The sequence below is a fragment of the Corvus moneduloides genome, chromosome 5 (genome assembly GCF_009650955.1).
Source record: "Corvus moneduloides isolate bCorMon1 chromosome 5, bCorMon1.pri, whole genome shotgun sequence".
NCBI classification, from domain to species: Eukaryota; Metazoa; Chordata; class Aves; order Passeriformes; family Corvidae; genus Corvus; species Corvus moneduloides.
Window position 1 is genome coordinate 36,203,974 of NC_045480.1, and position 17,595 is coordinate 36,221,568.

Sequence of the window (17,595 nt, forward strand, 5' to 3'; positions counted from 1 at the left end):
GAGATTTCCCTCCCTCCATTCTGAGTATGAAATACTTGGAGCATTACTCAGAAGGGTAAGCTTCAGCAAGGTCTGAAGCATTGAATTCTTCTGGTTTCACAGACAATTAAGTTTTATTTAAACCTTATATGATGCCCTTCTATATAAAAGTAATACTTTTCTATGAGAAATTCTGCAGTCAATGCTAATTCAAAGAACATTTAGACATACAGCAAAATATTCTTACCTGGAGCCCAAGAAATGGAATAAATAACCCCCTCATTACCAGGAGATGTATAAACCGCTGATAAAGTATTTATGTCCCAAACTTTTATTGTGCCATCAAATGAAGCTGTAGCAAGAAGATCAGGGTTATCAGGTTTGAATTTGCAATCAAAGATGGTCTCAACATGTCCCTTAAATGAAACAAATATTTAATCCATTTTTATTACATTTGATGTTTTTCATAAGTCCAACTCTAGATCAAGCTCTAAAATACATTGTACTTAATTTACCTGTCAGGTCAATTAAGAGTTCGCCTTATCGGTCAAAATTAAATAGCATAAAATAACTTGGACTATAACATGCTCTTTCAGAGATTATTATGAAAATCAGAAAAATTCCTTCATGAAACAACAGGGTGCACAGTGCCAGGAACGTGTTAGCATTTTCTGTCGGAACTAAGTTGCTAAAAAATTTAATTAAAAAAACTAAGAAAAAAAAAATTAATTAAAAAAAAAAGGAATAGTTTTTCCCTTTTGGTAAAAAGCACCTGACTGAAAAAGTAAAGCTCTGTATGTTGAACATGTTCCACAAGTTGTCTAGTACCCCACTGAATATTCTGTGCTCCTAGATACAGTCTGTGATCTATTGCAGCTTAAACTTCAATCCATTAGACATTTCATGTGTCAATTGGGTGTTTTCCATGACATGCATTTGTAGAATTTAAATCTACAAATATATGAAACACAGGTATTACGTAAGAATTTATTTTAAGCCTCAGTTGCTTTATAGAACCAAACCCAATAAAAATGGAAAGAGAAAGCCAACCAGCACCCTCTATTCAAACACATATGGGAGCACAGCTGAAAATTATTTGGGTGTTGTTTGTTTGGAGTTTTTTTTTCAATGAAAAAGGAAAAGAGAAAAATCATCAAGAACCTCAATCACCAAAAGCCTGGTGAAGAAGAGGGTCATCTGTGTTGAACCCATTTTTGAATTTTAGCTTCAAAGAAAATTTAATAATTCAGTCTTTGTAATGTTAAACTGAGTGCCTTCACCATATATCTCTCTGACTTGACTCAAACTTTTATTCTGAGTTATAGAAAACCCTCTAGAGAAAATTTCTGAGCAGGCCATCAAACTAAAATTTCAGTTAAAAAAATAAACAAACAAAACCCAAGTCCTTAAATCTTTATCTGTGGTTTAAAAAAAACCTGTCAGAATACTTCCAACAGAATTCAGTCATCCGCAATAAAAGATTATTTTAAACTTCAAAACTGTCATTTTGTTTCCTAGAAATTTAGGCTCTTTTTAACAATAGAACTGCTTTACAGTACTGCAAAGACTTCATTCTCCAGTTTTTTTGCTGTTGGAAGAAAGTGCATAAGACAAATAAACTTTCATTTCAAAGACAGAGATGAATCATACCAAATCTCTAAGGAAATCCCACTTTTTGGCTCCCATGTCATAAAGCCCCACTCCACCATCCATGAAGCAACAGACGGTATGACCAGGAGGAAGAGAAAATGCTTGGTTTTGGGTTAAAGTTGGAGGAGGAACAGCCTCACTTGTTGAAGATGTATGGTGATTTTTAGTAGGATACTCTGATGAACATGCTTAACAATACAAAGCAAAAGACAATAAGAAAATATTATTTCTTATTTCAATAATAAGTAAAATTATAAAGAGTAAAATGCTTGTATTCCTATGAGATTTAAAACAAAAAAAATTGAGAATTCCTATATGAAGCCTGGCCTACTACAGAAGGACCTTATAAGGTGCTTGATCCTTTATGCATTTGTTTAGTCCACTAGCAGCAGAAGGTACTTTAATTAAGAACTAAAGAGCTGACCAACCTTACATAGACTGATCTGGACATAACAAGACTCATAAATAAGATTTTCTTAAGCTGCGGCCAGTACAATGAATAGCAATCAAATTTACACTTACACTTTTTCTTTGGAGGAGAACTTAGCACATGCAAGCCATGGAAACCAGTTTGCTTCAATTTAAAATTATCTATAGGTGTTGTACGTGAAACATTCCAAACACGTAACACACCAACCTGAGAATCTGAGGTTTAAAAAGACAGAACACAGAGGTATGAGTTTGAGGACTGATTTATGCAAAAATACAACAATGAATTAAACTTCAAGTCCTAAGAAGAATTTTATAAGCAGGTACTGACAACTCCATAGAATAGCAGAATAGTTAGGGTTGGAGAGCACCTCTGGAGATCACCTAGTGCAACATGCATGGCAGCCTATTTATCCTCCATTTACCACCACGGCCATATCACTACTAACAATCATTATTAAAACTAGCTATTTAAACATAGGTAAATTCTATGGAACCTCTCTCATTATAAAACATTCTGCGAGTCTTAGTTTCCTTATTCATTTATTCAACCTGAGCCATAATGTCTGTGACATAGAAAAGAAGGAAATAGGCTCTTTTCCTCTTTTAATTTTCTAAATCTTTGAAGTGACATCAATTAGTAAAATGCATTTTTATTCCTATTCGCAAAGGAATTCATATATTTGTTGCTAAAGTGTGCATGAGAAAAATATTATTTAGCATAAAAAAAAGCAGAAAGTCACATACTTATGTAGTTAAAATTTTTAAAACATGTAAAAACTGCTCAGTGTAGTTTTATTATTTTCTGATTTTGTATTATGGTCTGTTTTTGTACAATTCATGTATGCGTCTACTTGTAAAAATGTTACAAAACAGAAAAATCAAACTTGGAGTATCAGTTTTGAAGATTCAGTTCTGTATTTATTATCTTTGTATAAATCAGGAAATAAAAGCCTTACCTCCAGTTATAAACATTCCAGGTGCACTAGAAACCCAGGCTAAACACTGAACAGATGCTGCTGCACTGGGAAAACTAAAAGTTGTGATGCAGGACAGAGATTCAGAATCAACTAGTCGAATACCATTATGTAAATTAGCAACAAGGAGGTAGTCCGTTGACAAAGGGTCCCACTCCAGAGCTGTAACTGGATCCTCTTCATCTGTTCCTTCAAGAGATTCTGGTCTTAAGACATGTTTCTGATTTTTTGAACCTTTAAAGTGCATGAGAAAACAGATTATTTAAAAATTAAATCAAGTATATCCTTTCAATAATTACAAGTTAATTGACAAACATAATTTTTTCTCTCTCCTTGAAATTTTCACTAGCCTGCTCTCTTGTCTGCATCAGTGAAATTAATGAAGCTGCCTTTGCAGTACTTGATTTAGAGTATTTCTTTTTCCATCAGATTTGATTTTAAGTTCAATACCGCAGAGAACAGAAACAGCTGTCAGGTTTATTAACATAATTTTATAGGAAAGGAAAGTATGGTAAATCATATACATTGTTCTAATAATTTCTATGAGTAAAGGCTGCAGCACAGCATAAAATAGAATCCATTTGAGTGTAAGTAAATCTGCACACCACAACAAATACAGGCAAAATGAAGGCAGTATGAACCAGGAAACCACTGTGGTAGTAAAGGTTTTTCTGAAAAACCATTTTTTCTTCTGCAAAACTATGTGTGCAACCATGAAGTCTTTATAGATTCTGTAGCCACTAAATTAAACAGACCATTAAATATCTATTCTGACACCTACAAAAAGATGATGTATTTCACTTGATGATCCATATTATCAAAACTCACATTTTTTTAACATCATATTTATTTCCCACTTTTATTTTTACAGAGATGAATCTTAGTTTTATAAGACAGTGTACAGTCCAAATGAAATAGTATATAATAGAATAAATGTATTTTTGAAGTTGTGATCTTATACTAGAAAAAAAAGAAAATACTGTTTTCTAGAAATAACAAATTGACATCTTCCATTATTCAGCTGGTACTAATTTTTAATGCTGGTACTGGTTCATAAACATTACATCTAGGCCAACTTTATAAAATCAGGTACCAGAAATGGGAGAAATAATTTAAGACTGCACAACAATTAACAGCACAAACCAGTTTCTCCATTCCATTTCTTTTCACTCTTCTGAAGCATTGGGAATAACATCAAAAGTATGATAACTACTTTAATTTGCCAAAAACTTGAGGATTCTCACTTTTTTAAATGTCCTCTGCTTATATTTCAGCTCAAATTTTTGTTTTACTGCAAGTCAACATCGAAATGAAAAACAAGAACTGACAACAAAGCTGAATTGTCATTTTTCAGTTAGCTATACAAGAACTAAAAGCAATAAGTCCTCGAGTGATTGAAACCAGCCATACTCAAACACTTCAGCCCCAAGAAAGCACAATCAACTGGTGGGAGAGTATGAGAGAGCATGTATCTAGGAGCTATTCAGTTTTACCTGTGTTTCAAAAAAAAGTCTAAAAGCAAGCCTCATGAAAACCCTAATTGTTAAATTTTGTTTTCCATTAAAAGAAGACATGAACAGTATGAATCATGCAACTGAGTCATAGGTCTTTTAAGTAAGCTGTGCTTATTTTGATAACAAATGAAAGGAAAAATAGTACAAAACATTTGGCTCTATATGACTGCATTGAATCTCCCTAAAAACTGGGTACTAATCTTAAATTCTTCCATATATTTTCTTTACACTAAATGTTCTGATACATTAATGGATAGTCAAAAATACAGCCATAGGAGAGAAAACTAAGTAGGCAACAACAGTGAAAAACACATTTCACAGTCTGCTATTTATGCAGAAAATTTTCACCCAGCTTCAAATAAACTTTCAAATTTTATTTCTCTATTGGAAATGAAGACTCTTATGTACGTTAAGAACAGGAAATAACTTGCATGTTTGGTTTTTTTAAAATTCTAAAATTATTTTAATAAAGATATGTAATATTACAATAATAAGGAAAACTATCCTAAATACAGAGAAAGGAAGAATTCCTGTGATAATCTAATCTAAATTTCACGTTGATGCAAATAGTTTTATCCCCAGCAGTAATGGATAATTTTCCTTAAACAATTTTTTTACAGCAACTTGAATTGTGGTACATACAAAACTGCCACTGCCTAAATTTTTTCAGCCTGTGTTATATTTTCAGTTGCAGAACATAATTTTGGTATTTTAAATATTTTTTTTATTATTTCTGTTTTCATATTCAAATAATTCTAGACAGACTTCATGAAAAGCCTCAGTCTGATAAATACTTAGATGATGTCGTAATAAAATAGATATCCTTTTCCCAATGCCAGTGCTAATTCAGTCAGCACTACAGAAGCAAGGGAATCTATTCTGTGTGACATCCTGTGTGACAACTTAGTTGAGTGAACTGAAGGAAAATAAATTTTGCATGGCTGTTGGAGAACAACTTTATGTAAAATTAACACATTACTTAACAGTTTTTCTCACTAAGTTGGAAATCAGTTTTTACTCGAGGAAAAAGAAGTAGTCAGGAAAAAAAATTGAAATATTCAACCTAATACAGACATCTGTCTTTGAAGAAAATTATGAAAACAAATGAAATTTTACCTTCAAATGAGCTTATGACACCTTCTTAGCAGACAACTAGACTACTTATAAAGTATGCACAAATGTGCATGGTGGATTTAAGACAAAAAGACATAAATATTTTCCCATCTATCCTTTGACAGAACAGAACCATGAAGATAATATTAAGTGTGACACGAGGATCTACCTATAAAATTGCAGGGGACTCTAAAATATGAAACAGAGGACTCCACAATAAATGCAAAAGTAAGAAAGTAAACAAAAGATTCAAGTCTTTCAGAAAAATAAACTTGCAGGGAAATATAGCTCAGTAGAAGATCATGGCTGTTATCACCCTCCAAAAAAATGTGTATATTGTAGTAGTGAAAAATTGCAGTCTTATCTTGGTCACAAAAGGGAGGAGAAATGCCCTACACTCTTTATCTAAGAAATCATATTTTTGTGATATGGTAGGAAGTAGGACTATTATGAATCAAGAACAAGTTTTATATATGTACGTACATTATAGAATCTAATTTTTAAAAGTGCAGAATTCCATGCATACAGAAAAACAAGAGATACATATAAAAATATAAATATTTTACCATATGAGTTTTTACCTGGTTGAAAAATAGATAGGCTTCCATCAGTATGTCCAAATACCACCTTTCCTTTTTTCTTTGGATGCCACCTAAACAGACTGATATCTGACAAGAAACTGTGTGCTTCTCTATGCACAGTTACCCCACTGTCCGGTCCTGAGATAGTCCAAATATACAACGGACCTCTGTGGGACACAAATGCAACTGCATCACCTGCATTCCAGCACCAGCTAAGTGACGCAGGAATTCCTGAAACATACAGGTAAACCTTATAAGAACCAGGATACGAAATTCAGTGTAGTATTCCTTGAGCTGCTATCAGCAATTGTCTTGAAAAACAGTAGAAATAATTGTTCTATGCAAAAATTACTAGACTGAAATATAGAGAACTGCATGAACATCTTACAGTGTAAAAGTAAACTACAGACTTCCATAGGTAGGAAGTAAAATTACTTCCCAAATTACTTTTACACTATTTTGATGGGCTGTATTTAATGATATCTATACTTCATCGGTGCCAAAGACAATCACACATTTGAAAGAGAACTGATCCTGCAAAGAGATGTGAAAAATACTTTCATTCATTCAGAATTTCATTCACCACTATGTTTTACTGTAAGTTAATTGCTACTAAGCTAGTAAAATACTGAGAATTTCAAAATGCCTATTTTAGCAAAATACAAAGAAATTTAGAGATAAATATAACAGAAGCAGAAATCTGAGACAAAATTTGAAAGCTAGCTCTGTAATAAAAGGGAACTTTTGATAGCTTCTTTTGGGATACATGACAGTTTTAATTCAGTTGCCTAACATCAAACTGTAGGCAGTCCTATTTAAGAATTTTGATCTTAACGTCTCCAATCCTCATCATCCTCATAATTTAATAATATGTGCCGAAAGGAATAAACGACAGTAAGATAAATTCCTCAAGCTGAAACTTAAAACTGTATTTAGATACTTTTACATGGCAATGTAAAAGGGACTAAAAGAGAAACCAACAGAAGGTTTAAACATATTATCTTAAATTAGTTTCTGAAAATATTAAAATAGTAATAACAACACTTTATCCATGTGTAGTCATTGGCTAAAGTAGATTTTTAAACAAGCAAGGTATTGAAAAATAAGTACCAGCATTTATATTCATGCATAAACTGATACAATATTTCTTTTAGAATAGATTAAATTACTGTGGAGTTTTCTTTTGCATGACATCCAAGATGTACAAGATTTCCAGAGGTATCCCTAAATGCTCTGGAGAGAACAGAGTAGGGAGTCCCAAAATGGCTTATTAGATCCTGAGACTCGGACTGTTCTTGGGTTACATCTGCTTTCCAGGAATGCAAATGTAGCAGCCAAGGACACCTGACAAGATTGACTGTAAGAACAGAAATACAGGCACTTGTTTTGACTAAATGGAATAAATCAGAACCGGGCAGGGAAATATGACTGTAACATGGATACTTAACCCTCTAGACTTTTAATACAATCTCCAGCAATTTCAAGGCCTGAGGCAAGATTCAGGTAGACAAGCATTAGGGTATTTTAACAAAAGCTGCTGTTCAAATTCACTGATGATTTGTACTTGAATCTGTTAAGGCTACCTTTTATTTACTTTCACTTAGCTAAAGTTATATTGAAATTTATTAGTTTAAAATTTAATTATTTATCCTTTTATACAGTGATGAAAATAATGTTGGACTTTTTTTCCCCTGCTCAACAAGATAACACTAGCAAAGTTAATTCTTGAACTGGTCAGCTTCTTTAGAAAAAAAAGAATAACATCTTTCTTTACCAAATACAAGACGGTTCACAGCAATTTACTCAAACACACTATCTTTATTTTCTAGAATGAACTGCAACAAATCTGACAAGAATATTGTGTTAGGCAATTGTTAAAACTCTGGCCAACCAACTATAGAGTTTACACTGTATCAAGTATTTCTCATACCCATGGATCAAGCTGTATGGATCAAATAATTCTCCATGTCTAAAATACCTTTTGTATTGTCCAGCTTGGCCACAACTTTCTGTTCATTCACATTCCAAATGATCACTAAACTATCTGCACTGGCACTTGCAAACACATCAGGGTTGTGGGGACACCAAGATATGGCTGTGATTGTCTTCTTATGCTCAGACATAATCGCATGGAGCTTGAATTCATTGTATCGGTGATCCAGCTAAACAAATAGTAAAATTCATTTTAGAGATACATTTTTTGTAAACTTACTTAAAGTATCTTTGGGTTGGAGAATATTTCATATAACAGTATTAGACTTATAGATGAATTTATAGTGCATTAATAATTGCCAGCACCTCATATCTCAATAAAATAAATTCTCATACATTTGACTTCGACAGAAAGGTTGTCCAATATCCAACTATCCAAAAACCAGTTTTACTTCTATCCTCTTGTCACTTATAAATTATTATATTTCATTGAGAAGTGTACTCAAACAATCCTAAAATGCTTTATTTATAGGCATGGTAACAACCATTTACTAATCTCCAAGGGGTTAAACAGGATAGAACATAAAAAAGACAACAAAAGAGAGTTTGAAATCCTTGTCATTATTTTTAATTACTTAGTAGAGTTTAAAATGTATTAAAAAACCACGCCAAATATGACACAGTAAATTTTGTTTATTTTAATCCTACACCGGTATAACTCTTAAAATTATAGTAAGTGCATCCTATATTTCCTCACATATTTCTCAATCTGAAAATTCTATGTCACAGCATTTCTATTTTTTAGTTAGGTGTTGATATACAGCAACTGCAAACTTTAGCAGACCACAGTACTGAGGAGATCAGGCTCCAAATCAAATAAAGGTGGGCCATTGAATCCACAACTTTGAACCATTTTAATCCACTGTGCAAAAGACTGTTTTATAGTACAGCTTTAAATGGAATTGTGGAATTGTTTCATTTCTCCTTCAGAACCCAGTCTTCTATCACTGAACTTCATTCATCTCAAATGTTTGCTGCACTGTGAGCCTGTCTTCTAAAAATAATTCTGGACACATACAACTTCAGGGGTATCTTGAATGGAATACTGAGCTTTACATAGACATTTTCTCAGCAGCAACCATACTTCCAAAAGCATTGCAGAAACATTTATCGAAAGGGTTCAAAGTGAGATCAACAGCAACATAAAAATGTAACTAGTCTGATAAACAAGAATGATCTTACCTGATAAACATAAACAGCAAGGGTAGCACAGTAGGCAAATCTGTCCCCACTAGCAGCACATATATCCTTGTTCCATGGCTGACATCCAGCAGCTAAAAGTCCCACTTGTTTAACATGTGACATTTTTGCCTTTAAAACAGAAATTCATGAGACTACAGGATGACAGAATATTAAAGAATAGAATAATACATTTTTATTCCCATAAATAATTTATACATGTCTACTTTAAAAATATAACTCGCCTGAGGTACAAATGAATGTATCTGAAATAAAGCCAAGCAGGATGTTCAGAGGTTTCAGTGCCACACAAGAAAGGGTGCCTAATACCATTCACAAGAATCCATTTGGAAGAAAAAGGGGGGGTGGGCAGCCCATAAAAACTTGAATACTTCTTGATTTGTACTAGCTGAAATTGTTCATCATGTTCATTTTCTTCTGCGGTCTGGTTCAGTACTTTCTCTATTACAGTTTAATGCCTTCTCTGCTCTCCCATTCATCTCCCACTGACAGCCACATAAAATAAACCATATACTAATAGTTTTAAATAAAACCAACATGTAACAAGGTCTTCAAACCATTTGCATAGAACAGCTATTTATCATATTATCCTCTTTATTATCATCCTTTCTGGAGAAGCTTTCTAAATTTTCTTAATAATTACCATTTAACAAAAAAGTTGAAGTGAGCTGTAAAGAATCAAAAGCAAAGCTTAGGGCAACATTACTGAATAGCAAACTATGCTTTCTACGTCCAAAACAAGTCTCACAGTATCAGCTGTTCTCAGAGTGAGAAAACTGACTTCAACATAAAAATGCAAGAAATGTTTTGCTGGACCAGACCAATTATTTACCTAGCCCACATTTCATTCTGGATAATGTCAACATGTTACTTAGTAACAGAATATCTCAGGGTCCATTTATGCTGTGGATAGATTAATGAACTGAGGGGCATTAGGTGGAAAAACATTACATGGAATATGGAGGATTACATCTTTAGGTCAAAGAGCTAAGAATATAATCCTGAAAAACAAGGAGAGCTATGTTAAATTTACCAAGTGTTAGGTACCATTTCAAGCTCCACAAAGGAAAGGGAATTAACAAGAAATGAGACTACAAAAGCAATCAAGCATTTTGAGGGAGCAACTGTTGGTGAAGCACATGGGCTGGTTACGCAATGCATGGCTGTGTAACAGTTGAGCACAGATATGTTGCTGTTGATCACTCTTGAGCTACTTGATGTCAAATGTATAGAGGGGGAAATATTTTTCTGGACAACGTTAGTATTAAGGCACATACAGAGCAAAATTTATATGGGTGTTGCAGTAGTGATCTACAGTACCCAAAGGAACCTACTGGTAACTAATGACTAAAAAATGGCTGCCTAAATATTATTAAAATTTCGTTTTAATGCATATATACAAGGAATAAAAATAAAGTTGAATGATTTTTTTTTTTCTCCTCTGCTTGGTGTATCTGCTTGGTAGGTAAACAGTAATTAATAATTATAGGCAGAAAATTCCATGACATCATGTTTCTCTCTCTTTGGAAAGTGTGAAAAAAAAAAAATTGAGAGCAACTTATTTTGGGTGTGTCTTTAGCAGAAGATCAGGATCAGTTGAATGTTTGAGACTGATCATCTCAAAGATATCACTGACCCTAGTAAAAGTGCTTAAACATCTGAGTGAGTACTAAAGGACTGAAGGAAATGAAATACTTACATGTAACCTTTGAAAATTTTGGTAAAAGAGACTGCAATAGCAGAACAGAAATATACAGAAAAACAAGTTACAAGATACAGCTTTGTGGCAGACAAGTGCTTTGGCTATTAGACTTCCTTTCTGTCTGTCAATAATATTAATTCTTCCAACTTCTGCAGCAAATTAGAGATTCTAGAGAGAACACTTCCATAAATTGCATCATCTTGCAGCTCCTTTGCAACCCATCTCATGTTCTAAATGATACGAGTCCCACAGAGAGAAATTAATCTAATTATTTAAAGAATCAACATCATCAAGTGGCAAAAATAACCTCCAAATTTCTAATTTTGCCAGTTAGCGTTGTTTTACTGTTCAGTAAAATTACAAATTCCAGAGGTCCCTTCTGTACAATTAAAGTATAAATCACATAAGCAGAGAAATAATTGGATTTGGGGCATTCAGAGCAGACTTCTTCTAGTTCCCATGAAAAAATAACTGGCATCATTAACAATCACTTTTTTTGAAATTAAAGTCCCCCAGCTGATTAGATAACTATTTTATGAAAACACAGAATACCTGGAACTAGAAATTTTGGGTTCTGTTCTTGATTCCAAGGAAAACAATGGTTAAAACTCCAGGTGTGTCAGCAAATTGAAAAGGAATGTTAAAAAAAGCCATGGTGAAGTAGAAGAGAATTAGATGTAAAATATTAGATTATTGTAGGTTTAGTTTGCAGGTTTACCACCTGAAAACCATCAATGTAAGATTGATAAAAAGTCAACAACTATTTAGAACTATTTACTAGTTCTAGAACTAGTACTATTTAGTACACAAGTATTTACTTCATAATAATAAAAGATTTGTCACTTTGTGCAGCTACTCTTTTTTGCTTTCTCATATGGGAGCTAAGAATTCCTGATTTGATGAAGTTTTAATCTGTAAGAAAATATAACTTAAGTCTTGTTTAATTTGCAGTTTGATTACAGGTAAAATTAATCGTAAAGCTGAGATCTCTTACAGATGCTAAAACAGAATTCCACAGATTTTTCTTTCAGAGTAACAACAGATTTGTCTTGTAGGGTTCTGCAGTAATCTCTATAAAAAATGCTGTTAATAGTTGAAATTTTTGAATTTTACATGACAAATGTTGCTCTGTAATATATCATTATTTCACTGAGTTAAAAATTCATGCTTAGTAAGTATTCTTAAAACTTTGACTAGATTTTCCCAATTTAAGTATATGTAAAAAAGCTACATATATAAAATATTCTGAGCTTTATTACAGAAAGGAATTTGCATTTTATTTACTAACATTTATTGTTTTAAACTTGCTATTATTTCCTGCTCTTTGTAATGATGTACCATTTTATGAGACGAAACATTTGAAATTCAGTATGACAGTATCTAGAAGAAGAAATGACAGTTGTGTGGCATACTGACTTCCTCTCTCGTAGGTATCATACATTAAAGCAGCTTCCTGTAGATCTTTTCAAATATTACAGATTTCTGTTAAGCATACTTAACAGAGTAAGCAGAGTATTAAAGAGAAAGAAGTATTCATCAGAACAGCCTGAGTAAAACGACAAAAACATGGAAACGCAGCATAATTGAAAATACGTATGATTTCACACATGGTGCATTTTTATACAATGGAGAGCTTTTATACTTTGTAAAAAAGCATTTTATTTTGAAATAAGGGATGTACAAGTTATTATATTGGACTCTTAAGTATACAATGAAAAAAACCCTGTGCATGTAAAAAATATATACCACATTGGGAAAACTAGCAGTGTGTGCCCACAGTTTCCAAGGAGATGAAGGAAAGAGGGAGGACAACAAAAACCTTTCTTTTCAGTTGGCAGAAGCAGCAACATTCTAGGCCCTTCCTTGTTGCTAAATATAGAAAAAAGCCCCAACAACCAACCACATAAAACTGAAATTTGATATATCATAAATATTTAAAAATATCAACTGAATTGACTAGATTTATATCAGTAACTTAAAGATAAATGCCTAATAATCCCCACCTTAGCATAGGTATCAGTTTTTGCAAACCATTTTAGAATTTCCATGTTCATTCCTATACCTTGCTGGTCCCAAAAATGGAAAATATTGTTCTGATTGTAGAATGAAATCACTTTACTTGACAGATAAAGGAACTAAACCTTGATGTTCACAGAATAATACAGTTACTACAGGATGCAGGAGAAAAGACTGAGCATTGTGTCACACCACACAGAAAACTGCAGCGTCAGTAGCCTGGCAACTGCAGCTCTTTAACAGGCACCATTTTAATTTTAATCTAACTCCTTTTTCTCTGCTCCAGCTACTCAGTGTATTTCATTGTTCACTGTATCTCCCAATTGCACTACAATGACACTTGTAGAATAATAATAGCTCTTTAAACCCTTCACTTAACACTTTCATTATCAATATGTGTGCTTGCACGTTATCAGTATCCATAAATGTATAACCATCAAGCAAAACCAACAACAGATGCTGTTACGATCCGGTTTAGGCCCAGAAAAGCAAAGCAAGCTATGTCTCTGAGCATAAACTGGAAAGAACTTAGAAGGTTCAAAATATCCCCAGAAATGAGATTAAAACCAAACAAGGTTAGATGTTGTTGCCAAAAAATTGATTATTTTATTTAATAGTAAAAGAGGCAAAGAGAAGGGAAGAGAAAAGAAAGAGAGAAAGAAATACAAAAAGAAGTGTGCGTGGGGGGTGGGGGAACAGGAAGAGGTGACAGGGGTTAGGTGGAAGCAATCGCCCATCTGAGGGTCCCAACGACGTCTCATTGCTCCCCTCCATCCGGTCTGCTGGTGGTGAGGGTCCCCCATCGCTGCTGTGGCCACGCCGCCACACGCTGCCACACGCCATGCCACGCTGCCACACCACACGCCGCCACACGCTGCCACACGCCAAAGAGTACAGAATCCCATGGATTAATATACGCTTTGGGCCAGGTGGGAACACCCACGTGTCTCCCTTGCAGGGGCCAGCTTGACACACTGTCCCTTGCAACACTGAGGGTGTGTTGCATCATCTCTGGTGCTCTGGTGCAGGGTCTGGGGACCCTTTTGAGGGCAGCCCCTGTGATGGGCCATGTCACCCCTCCTGCTGTGGATAAGCTTCTCCCCCTCCCAGTGAGGACCCCTCAGCTGGGCTCCTCTGCACAGTGGAGGATGGGCAGTCACTGCACCTCTGACCAGAGGCTTTTTCAAGATACCCAAAGCCTCTCCTCCCTCCACCCCTTGGTGCGAGGGTCTGTTCGAGCCTGGCAGCTGATAGTCCTGGGGCTGTGGTCCTCATCTTGGAGGTGTTAAGCCTGTGCTCAGTGAATGTCCCCAGCCCTGAGCTGTCACTTTATCTTATCTTCATCAGCGAGCAGTGTCAGGCCTCAGTCAGGGCCCCATTTAGGGTTCGGTAGTCCTCTCTGCAGCTTTTGGAACACAGTTTTAAAAGTCTTTTAAGAAAATGTTTAAGTCATAAAATATAGTATTTCAGTCTCTGACAGATGCTCACATGTGCTTCGTCTGTAGTCCATGTGGTGTATGACCTGTCCAAAAGAGTCCATATGCAATATGGCATGCATACAGAAGTGGATATACAGTAGCCTTATGTTAATCAATATGCTTCTGTGTATACAAAGTGTAGTTTCTTAACAGCTATAAGCATAAAGTGCTAGTGTCCTCTGCTTCTGTTCACTCTGTTGGCATTATCTTCCCATCAGGTTTGTATCTTTTCTTATGTGGAAAGCTTGCTGTCACTCCTGTATGTTTGACATATAAAACTGTTATATCTCATCCAGACTATTGTCCCCAGGTACCAATATTTTTGTCAGCACATCAATGATAATGTAATAATTAATAAGATCTTTAGTCATATAAAGACATTATATCACATTATATCTCCTTAAAGACATTGGGTATATTTACCCATCTTTGGGGGGAAATGCATTGGAGATGAATATGTCACCCGTGAACCATAGAGTTTCAAATTCATCACCCTGTCCAGTGGAACCAGTTAGAAGCACCAGATAATGGACAATCATTTTATCTTGCTAAAAGCATGAAGGTCTTCAAACCTACGAAGAAATCTTGGCATGTCTGCAAGACAGACTTCTGCCTGACACTGTCTGCCTCAATGGCACCGAGACTCATGCAAAAACACACAAACATTATTAGCACTGGCAGTCTTCCAATAGTGCTGGGAAAAACCAAGCACATTATAGCCATGATAAGAAATTAAATTCTCATTAATTTTCCAGACCCATGAAGTAAAGGGTAATTGGAAATACTCTGGTATATATACAACTTAAAAGCCAATAGACAACTTACAGTATGAAAACTTTGACAAAACAAACAAAAGTTCTTCCCACTTTGGAGTACTGCAAAATGCAAACGAATTTTCAGTCTTGAGGTGGCTTGGTGCAGTTACCAATGCAGGTCTCAGAATAGTCTGAGAAAATACACACTGCTACAGAAGCAACTGCTTCTGGGCAAAAGATGAACCAAGTCCGACTATATTAGTAGTGACAGTTACAATGTAGAACAACGTAGAATAATTATGTAGGTTTACATATGTACTTCTCCACACATGTGGAGCCCTTCATACTTCCCAGGAGAATTCTACCAAGGTAGTCTACCGCGTATTAAAGTGCCAGGCTGGTTGCTAGTTTACCACTAAGCAGTATAGGTAGTTTGCAAAAATTGGAAAAGTGTTTTCTAATTTTGTATACAATTCATGGCACACAGGCCATGTATAGCTCCCAGATAATCCGAACACTAACCATAGTCAGGAACAGGGTGCCTTGGACAAGGCCTTGAATTTCAACAAGATTCCTCAAAAACACCAGAAGCTTTGGCTAGACTCTTGCAACCAGAATTTGCAGATGACATTTCCTAATCTATGGCAATCTATCAAGGGTTCAAAATGCGCACTCAGTTATCCAGACACTGACTAGGAAAAGAATACTCTGATTTAAAAGATTATTTGAAATGAACAAGTGTTCTACTACTGTTCACAGCCATTTTAAACCTCCACAGTAAATTTGGACCCAAATCACTACCAGAACTGATTTAACCACAGGATCTCTGGCTTCACAAACGAAGAAGTTGTGGACTTTTCACTAAAGTTTGAAACTTGAAATCACAGCCTGAGACTATTTTACAGAAAAAAACACTTGAAATAAAACCCAAATATATTAATCCAAGATATATACCCTGCTTATAAAGCATAAGGTAATAATATTAAAAAAATTATAAGATAGTAAGTCTTACAAAGTAGTGGTTTTGACTGTTTTGACTACACTACTTGTACATTTAACTAGAATACTCTTGATTGTGCAACTTTAACAAGATAATCTAAAGAGCCATACTAAGTTTGAAACCAAACATGGAGAAATACTGACATTTCTAACAATACATCACCAGCAGTGTTGGAATACACACCTAATCAATACAAAGCCATCTAGCAGTGATAACAAAGTCATCATCTATGGAGTATTGCTTAATCATAGTTTGCAGATAATGGGTATAACACACAGAGATATATATACAACCACATCTGATCACAGTATGAAGCATCTAAGAGTCTGCATAAAATTTTGTTCTCATCTTCCAATCCAGAGTTACAGCAATCACCAGAAGATTGCTTTTCTGCTGGTAAATTGCCAAGACTGGTCTGATTTCAGATAAATTTACCTCTTGACATTTCTCACATCTGAATCCCTGACAACAGCTATGTCATGAGTGACATGTAAAATGAGAACAGTGGAACAGTATAAATACCTGCCAGTTTTTTATACTTATGAGCATATAACTGGCATTATCAAGTAATACACAATAATACAATGCAAGCAGCTGCTTTCAGTAGCATCTCCCTCATTCTAATTCATTAGCTGACCAGATACTTCGAAAACAAGAAAAAGAAATTACAGAAATATAAAGTACCATGAAAGAGCTTAATACTGTGAAAGAAACGTAACTTATATCTTATATTCATTTCCCACCATAAATCTATGAAAGCAGCTGTTGACCAAGCTTGCTCAAGGCATGCAGCTAATAAATGCTAAAAAAAATCCAAGATATCCTGAAAATGTTGCTATAGTAACAACTCCTCCTCAGAAAAATGTTAATAAAAACATAAAGCTATCCAAGATACAACTTGGAAATGACCCTATGTGAATTTAATGTCTCCCAAATATTTTTTTTTACTCTATTATTACTTATAACTATTTTATTTTACTCCATCCCTCCTAATACTCTAAAATTAAATGTTTGTTTTCCATCTCATTCCATATTAAAGAATTACTACTTGTTAAATTATGCAACCTAAAAAATGCAAGTAGGTGGCCATCACACTTCCAGCACCTTTTATCCAGCTAGCAACATCAATTTTCAAAAACCTCATTTTAAATGTGCTTTATCTATGATTCAAGACCTCATTAAAACTACTAAAAATCCCTTCCTAGTACC

The 17,595-nt window shown here is 34.6% G+C and overlaps 1 protein-coding gene across 7 annotated transcripts in view; it reads right to left on the reverse strand.

Moving 5' to 3' along the window:
- WDR17 (WD repeat domain 17) overlaps positions 1 to 17,595 on the reverse strand; it is a 58,738-nt gene that overhangs the window by 30,759 nt on the left and 10,384 nt on the right. For 6 of the 7 annotated variants that reach the window (XM_032110360.1, XM_032110357.1, XM_032110356.1 and 3 more), the window contains exons 2-8: positions 9,418 to 9,546; positions 8,222 to 8,405; positions 6,244 to 6,474; positions 3,018 to 3,269; positions 2,152 to 2,274; positions 1,630 to 1,817; positions 227 to 395 (exon numbers count right to left, since the gene is read on the reverse strand). In XM_032110360.1, the coding sequence (XP_031966251.1) occupies positions 227 to 395; positions 1,630 to 1,817; positions 2,152 to 2,274; positions 3,018 to 3,269; positions 6,244 to 6,474; positions 8,222 to 8,405; positions 9,418 to 9,540 (1,270 nt within the window). In that variant the 5' untranslated portion in view covers positions 9,541 to 9,546. The remainder of the gene's footprint in view (positions 1 to 226; positions 396 to 1,629; positions 1,818 to 2,151; positions 2,275 to 3,017; positions 3,270 to 6,243; positions 6,475 to 8,221; positions 8,406 to 9,417; positions 9,547 to 17,595) is intronic. The other variant, XM_032110358.1, reaches the window with a different exon arrangement.